This window comes from Ictalurus furcatus, chromosome 3, assembly GCF_023375685.1.
Source record: "Ictalurus furcatus strain D&B chromosome 3, Billie_1.0, whole genome shotgun sequence".
Lineage (NCBI taxonomy): Eukaryota > Metazoa > Chordata > Actinopteri > Siluriformes > Ictaluridae > Ictalurus > Ictalurus furcatus.
In genome coordinates this window covers 5,345,552-5,353,570 of record NC_071257.1, presented here as the reverse complement: position 1 = coordinate 5,353,570, position 8,019 = coordinate 5,345,552, and the positions used below count along the sequence as shown (strand labels likewise).

General features: G+C 40.8%; 1 protein-coding gene across 1 annotated transcript; it reads left to right on the top strand.

The window, feature by feature from the left end:
* The first annotated feature begins 40 nt into the window (after positions 1-40).
* Positions 41-4,570, top strand: prr18 (proline rich 18). Its single transcript, XM_053620494.1, has 2 exons — positions 41-674; positions 1,395-4,570. Exon 2 carries the CDS (start codon positions 1,615-1,617, stop codon positions 2,413-2,415), a length of 801 nt encoding a protein of 266 aa, XP_053476469.1. The 5' UTR covers positions 41-674; positions 1,395-1,614; the 3' UTR covers positions 2,416-4,570.
* The last annotated feature ends 3,449 nt before the right edge of the window (positions 4,571-8,019 follow it).

Here is an 8,019-nt window from a genome sequence, read left to right as displayed (position 1 = left end):
GGTTTCCTCTGGGTTCTCCGGTTTCCTCCCAGCTCCCAAAAACATGCCAGAAGGTGGACTGTCTACACTAAATTGCCCTTGTGCGTGTGTGCGTCTGTCCCTGTCCCTGCCCCTGCCTGTATGTTCCTGGCTTTGGATCCACCATGACTGACCAGTATAAAGCGGTTACTGAAGACGAATGCATGATGAATTTGTTCCATAATGCATTGGTTAACAAGTTTTTCTATGTCTTTGTTCAGATCAGAGATGTATATTCATGAGGCAGACTACTACAAGTCATGTATAACCGAATGATTTGATGCCAGATGTTTGTTCACACTACATCAGCTGCCACTCACTCTGCACCATTCCATACACAAAGGAGATTAGCTAATATGCTTTCATGCACTATTCCCTGTTTTTTCCTCTTCTTTAGATTAAATAACATCCCTTTTCCCCCTCCATGTACTCAGTTACAACGTTGTCCTCCACTATACTGTCAGAATCTGACCTAATAACCCTACACAGCTCGCTATGTTTTTTGTTTTCGACTTGCTTTAGGCTGATGCGCTGAGACTGCACAGCTGTGGTTGCCATGGTGACCATGTGTAGCGGGCTCCATATCGAGCGACCCTCCTCCACCAGCACCTCCTGTACAACATGGTATGAAGATGGGATGCAGCATTCAACTGTTGGTGGGATTTATTTTTCTATCCTCAGTTCATGCCTTTAGGCCAAAAAAAAAAAAAAAAAACCCTAGCATTCACAGTTTGGTAAAGATGTGAGCACACCATCTTAACCAAAGACCAGCATCCAATGCACACTCTGTGATTAGCATTGCACGTAATTTCATACTTGTGTGTCTTTTATTGAACATATTAGCAGTCTAATACCTGCTTTTGCCTTCCATTGCATCAATAATTACTTCGGGCATATAATGTCAGATATAATTACAAATAAACAATAGTTTATTTATATCACAGTTGCTGAGATATGTAATATTCACGAATAGCACAAAATTAGACTATACATTTACAATACATTTAATGCCTAGTTCACAATTGCTCACTGCTAGTCCTTTACATCTCTAGAGATTAGAGAGTATAAACAGTGCGTTTTTTTGTTTTGTTTTGTTTTTTTTTGGGGGGGGGGGCGGGTAATGGATGTTGTGTATTCCTTATGGATATGCAGTAAGTGTTTCTTCTAAAAGTATGAAAGCATATTGATTTTTATTTATAGTTCATAGTGGCATTGGGGACTCGAGGCTGTCCTTAAGGGGGGGGTCTGACGTCTGAAGTTTAAATTGACTTATTCATTAGGATATTACATTGTAATACTTCTACAATAAGATGTATAATGCTTGGTAGGCTTAAAACGCATGATGATGATGATGGAATCTCATCGCCCACTTTCAGGCACGTGCCTTGTCTTTGCGCTGTGGCCACGCCCCCCGTCCTTGACTCTATAAAAGCCAAAGGAAACCTCCTTCCCCCGGCAGTGAAGCTCAAACCTGCGGAGAAGGAGCCTATGACTTGATGCACCGAATGGCCGGGTCTTAGTTATTTGCTTAGCTGAACGCTGCGGTTTTGTTTTTTCCATAAATACGCGCTGTCGGGCTTGAACGCAGCTGGTAAGATGCCTTTTCCACCTATAAACCTTCATTCGCGGATATCGTCGCCGGGAAAAGATCTGTTCAGGAAGAAGAAACCCGGCACGAGTGGTGTTGTCCCTCCTCAGTCTTTGCTCAGTCCTAAACCGCGCGAGGAGAAGGAGACGGAAAAGGACAAACTGTCCACGTCCTGGCCTAGTGCCAATCTGAGACAGCTGGGACGTAAACCACCACCAGCAGCAGCGCAGCAGTACTCCAGCAAATTTCCAACAGACTTTTCAGTTCCAAACCTCGACGTCATGGACGTGAAAAGCTCGTGGCTGAACGCGAAACCGCTGGGAGGTTCGTGCGAAAGCGTTCCGCGCTCCAGCTCCGGGGAATCCGCGGCTCGGCGCGCCGTCGCCTACGGCAAAGAAGAGCTGGAGCAGGAGGTGCAGTTCTCCCTCAGCCTCACCCCCGAGGCCATCCTCGTCATTCAGAAGCGCAACCTGGAAAAACAGATGCTGGCCAAGCAGCAGAAGTGCTGCGGGTCGACGGACACCAGACACCGCCGGGCTTTACCGTCCAAACGCGCGCAGGGCGCATCGAAGAGCAGCACGGGCCCTGTGGCCAAACTGGACAGCTCGAACGACATCAGTGCGATCGTGAAGATCTCCCTGCTCAACGACCAGCACAAGTACGACGACGTCGAGTACGAGGAGGAGGACGGAGACGTGGACGAGACGGTGATGCGGAAATGTAAAGAGTGGCTGAAAGGCGTCGAGAGCGCAGCCGCCTTCAGCAAAGTGGACAAACTCTCTGCGCTCCCGCATCTCAAGAGCTGCTGATGGAAGCCACTGTGAAAACCCACACAGGAAATGTTCCTCATAAAATGGACTGAAATATCATTTCCCCTTGCTGTAGCCTGTTGATATGGTATGGCACTGTGCGTCTGTCTGTCTGTCTGTCAGTGACTCTTCAGTTTCTTGCACACGGACGGCGATGTCGCATGCGGCCCTGTGGTCGTTTATTTCCACTCAGGTTGCGTCTAAATGTAGCGCCATTCAATCGCACTCGGATAAACGAATATGTTCATCAGTGAAGCTTGGGCATCTGCGCTCACAATGCATAGTCAAAGCCACAGGTGTCGTGCTCTGTTTGACATGGGATAGGCCTGTAGTGCGGATGTGATGCCTATGCGGTTTGGGACGCAGCCCCACACGGAGGCTTCCCACTGGCGCGACGCTCTCCTTTGTGCCAGAAATCAAAGACAATGTGACAAACTTTACAATTTAGAATTCTGTGTGTGTGTGTGTGTGTGTGTGTGTGTGTTAAAAGAGTAAATGGGTTTGACACAACCAGCTTTGTACAGTATTTATTTAAAAACGTTACATTGTGTTTGTGTTCTAACCTAGATCTTGTCGTTTTTATGTTTTTGTTTGTTTGTTTGTTTTTTATTAAATAAAGTGTATTAAATCCAGTTCTGCATCTACACTGACTTGTTAATTTTAATAATAAGGAAATTTTGACTTTACTAATACAAGTGCTAATTTAGTACTGGTCTAGGAGAACCACGTAATGACGTTCATAAACCTGCACTTTTCCATACATTCTGGATTCGTACCTGTATTATGAAGGCGTATTATAAAGGTATGTGTTCAAATAAAACCTAAAGCATACATAGTCTTGACTAAATTCCAGACAACTCATTTTAGAGTCTTTATTAACATTCTCTAAAATTAGTCTTAGTATTTACTTTTGTTGTTGTTGTTGCGGTTGTACTTTGATATTAAGTTGTTCCAAAACCTTTTTAGATTTTTTTTTTTATCCCTTTTTTTTTTAAAATGCAGGCCTACTACTTCGTCTCAAGAGAAATTCTGCATCTGCATTGACTACCGTAAACACACGTAAAACAATAGCCTACAATCATCTCAGTGACTGAGCAAGACAGAACATTTCTATTGTGTTTGTTCCCATTTGATGGGGTCCGATCACTAAGCCGGTCATTCTCACATTTCTGGTTGTTCGTCCTGAACACCTTTGAATGACTTCACACAGATTTTAGTTATAAGTAAGCTATAAATGCTGTTAACAGTGAGGGCTAATAATCTCCAAATAGCATTCTGGCAATTTCATCATAAAGTTAAGTGGATATAAATTTTTTTTTTTTTTTGCTTGAGATTTTAAGGATATCTTATAGCCATAGCTTGCCTATATTACGTTGTACTGTATGAAATTGATTCATGATGATCAATAATTAAGCGCCACTTCTTTTGTTGACTAGGCTCATTTCTGCTACTAAATACAATACATTCGTACTTATCTAAAACTAATTTACATTCTTATTTACTTAAGACTTATTTATATTCATTCATATTCAAAAGGCATTTAGCACAGGTTTATATCGTGGACCATATTTAAACATGCCCAATATTATCTTATCTATTGATTGGAGCTCTAGAACTTTCTATTCCTGAAGTTTCCAGCAACAATATATTGTTATACAAGTTGACATTATTCGCTTTATTTTGTTTTTCCCAAGACACTTGTATGAACGCACAACAAAGAGATGAACTAAACGCAATGGCTGAAGCAAGTGCTTGTATCATTTTACCATTTTTTATTTATTTTTTTTAAATGAAGAGAGATGAATTCTATAGGAGTTTTAAGTTTTGTGGGTTTGACTTACAAAACCCTCCATTTGAGATCTGGCCTCGCTATAGCAACACCACCTCAAACACCCCCCACCCCCACACACACACACAAAGTTACTGTGAAACTCGGAGCAGCAAGTTCAAACTCATCATTCACTTATCAGACAGATCTGAAGGTATGATTATATATATATATAATATGCTATATAACATGCTATACATTGTGTTGTTCTTTAAAGCAGTATATCATATAGTATATATTGTTTATTCATTTTGTAATATTGCTGTTCAATGTATTGTTTGGGAATCCTTGCATTAGGCATACTATTATATTGAATAAGGGTGTATGTAGTATACATATATAGTAAAATATAATTAACTTTTTTTCTGAGAATGATTTTCAAATGATTATTATTCTGAGGGGGAAAAAAGCTAGTAATTTCCCATCACAGTACACTGGTCTGTGACGACCACACGATGACACTGAAGACCCAAGATACTCATCACACTAGCTCTTTTCCATCCATTCTGCATTCCTACCAGTATTCTGAAGGCTTGGGAAAGGTATGTGGAGTTCTGTTAAAATACAACAACTTCTTCAAGCATACACTGTTATAGTCTACACAGAATACCAGAATCATTCTTATTGTAATGAGTATGATGAAAGCAATATTGTCACCTTCATCCTGTTTGGTTTTGGTTAATTAGTATAAGTATTATTATAGAATAAGTATGTGTTATCCCAGGTAGTAGCACATTCTAATTAATGTACTGTGCTTTCTAAATTCTCAATTTTTAAAAAAAAATTGTTTTGTAGAAAGTATCTGTTTTTTGTTTTACAGTTTTCTATTTAATAATATGAGGATCTGGTCAAAAAAGGCTGTCAGTAAGTTCAATCTGTATTCAGCAGCAAGCTGTAACTGCTTTTATAGTCACAGTTTTTAAACGTGTCAGACGAACAATGTCACCGGTGTAAATCGTCATTCAACCCCCCTGTCTAAATGATCACAACTTATTATTGGCTCAATTGGGTGAACGCTTTTTTGCATTTTGGGTAATTTTTTGACAATATGGTGAACTCTGACGATTTTGGAAATCATACTACAAACACTGAGGAGTGGGTGACTCTCTCTCTCTCTCTCTCTCTCTCTCTCTCTCTCTCTCTCTCTCTCTGCCACTCTCTCACTCTCTGTCTCTGCCTCTCTCTACCTCTCTCTTTCTCTCTGATGGCGTGTGATGCCTGGTGACACCCTGTGACAGATTGACTTTCTGACCTGGTTGTATTCCTGCCTTGTGCTCAGTGGCCTTGTTCCCAGGATAGGCTCCAAATCCACCATGACCCTAATCAGTATAAAGCAGTCACTGAAGATAAATGAAAGAATATTTAAGAGTCCCCTTAAATATGTACAGTGTAGTTGCACTAGCAGATCAGAAGAAAACCATTAAGATTAAAAAAAAAAGGTAGAAAATGAACAGCATTCTGCAGTATTAATATTAAGTACCAAAAACTACCATATATATACAATAGACATAGTACCGCATACAAGACAGAGGTGCAGTCAGCAATAGACCTGCAATTCCAGTTAAAGTACTGTGTGAATTATATGGAGTAGAATTTACAAATATAAATCTGAGACCGCAAAAAGAAAAAGGAGATGGGTAAGAACAAGGGTTTGTAAAGGAATTAAGGATTAAGAAAAACAAAAAGCTTAAAGTTATAGTCACCAGAGAAAGTTTCAATTGTTTTACATGGAAAGAAAAGGAGTGTTGATGCACACAGAAGGTGGTGAGATAATGACCTCAGTCAATAATAGTAAATGCCTATATAAACGTATAAATATAATTTAATAGGCTTCAGATCAAGAAGTAGGCCTGAAAAAAAGTGATGCTCACTATAACACAGCATATCTACTTTATTTCGAACACCTGCACATCATGCAATTATCCAATCATGTGGCATCAACACAATGTATAAACTCATACTGGTTCACCAAAACTGGAGATGAAAACTGGAAAAACACCAAGCGAGGTTTTTCAATCTTCATCTACAGTTACTGTAGCTTCAGTTTCCTGTTCTTGGCTGACAGATGTGGTCTCCTGCTGTTGTAGCCCATCCACCTCGAGGTTTGACATGTGCATTTTGTGATGCTTTCCTGCTCACCACATTCGTAGTGTATTAGAGTGCTTTTTTTTAGTGAACATACCCTTCATATCTGCTTGAACCAGTCTGAGCATTTTCCTCTGATCTCTCTCATCACCAAGACATTTTCCTCATGCACAGTGTATTTTTCACAATTGTGTGTAAACTCTAGAGGCTGTTGCGTGTGAAAATCCCAGGAGATCAGCAAACCAGCCTGTTTGGCACCAACAACCATATCATATGCAAATTAACCCCCACCACCACCACCACATTTTGGTCTGTGATGTGAACATTAACTGAAGCACTTGACCTGTATCTGCATGCTTTTTGTACATTGTGTTAATGTCACATGATTCAAATAAAATTACCACTCTTGCTCACACGTCCGATCATTTGTATAAATCTGCTTGTAGTATTCTACTGTAACGACAACGGATACAGTTAACTAAAACAAATAAATTAGTTTAGCTATGCTATAAAATGTTTATACTTGTTTTGAAATGAGTTAAATCTAGTTGCTGATTAGCCATGTGAAAATCGGTGATCCCACAGAAATGTAAACAGTCTTATAGTATGATCTAAGAGGCATGTCAGTGCCTAATTCGTCCCAGTGCTTGGGACATCATGCACACTTGTAAGGAACTGTTGTATAACCGTTCCTCTGTGTGCCTTCGCAGTTGGTGTATTGTTCCTGTCTGTGTCTACGCTATCAGTCCACACATTTTCCCTGCTGCAGTGAGTCATTGTACGCTCGAGCCTTTCACAGGGCTTCTCTGTGTGGGGTGGTGGCTACAGAGAGTAAAGGGGCTGTTCATTCAGCTTTCTGTTCTCATCATCACTGAGCTTTCCAAACTCGGATCCTTTTGTGCAAGACTAGAACGAGGAAAGTACGATGGTCACCTAGGTTACAGCTGTCAACACTGCCTCCTCTTCTGCCCTTCGAACTCTCTGACCTCCATCTTTTCACACTTTCACTGCCCCATTCTGTGCTTTTATTGTGCTAATCCACCAATGTTTTCTTCTGTCTCGTGTACCTTTTTTTAAAATTATTGTTCCTGTTTCATATTCTGTTTCTGCTGGGCTGACTAGGATGCATACGGGATCAATGGGTTTGGAAAGCTTCCATTCCTGGTAGAAGTAGATTGATGGTAGACATGGCCAGGCAGTTAGATGGTGCCATCACATTGCACTCGGACATCCCTCACAGTTTCTCTGCTTTATCTTGTCTGATAACTGCATCGCCCCTTTAACCTTTTCCCTGTGCATTGCTGTGGCAACTGAACTGATAAATGCCTCTTCCCTGTAATGTCCTTTGTAAAGACTAGACTTCTGTAACAGACAGACACTGTAAAATGTAGGAACATGGGTATTAACAGGCTGCCAGACAGCTTTCTGGCCTTTTCCGGAGGGGAACCGAGAATGGTCTGATGCCATCTCTGTGTTTTAATGTAAAGATGTACTGCTTCTCCCAGAGTTCTACACCCAGAACACCTACTGAACATGTCATCTCTCACCACTGGCTCTTTTCTTATTGAGTTATAAGGTTGAATCAAGAAAAAGCCACTCCAAATGTTTTGCATTGCTCATAAAATTCACCAAAGTTCACCAAGCTGAAAGTACAGAGTAGGAGATATAGGTACCTCAGAAATAACGTTGAA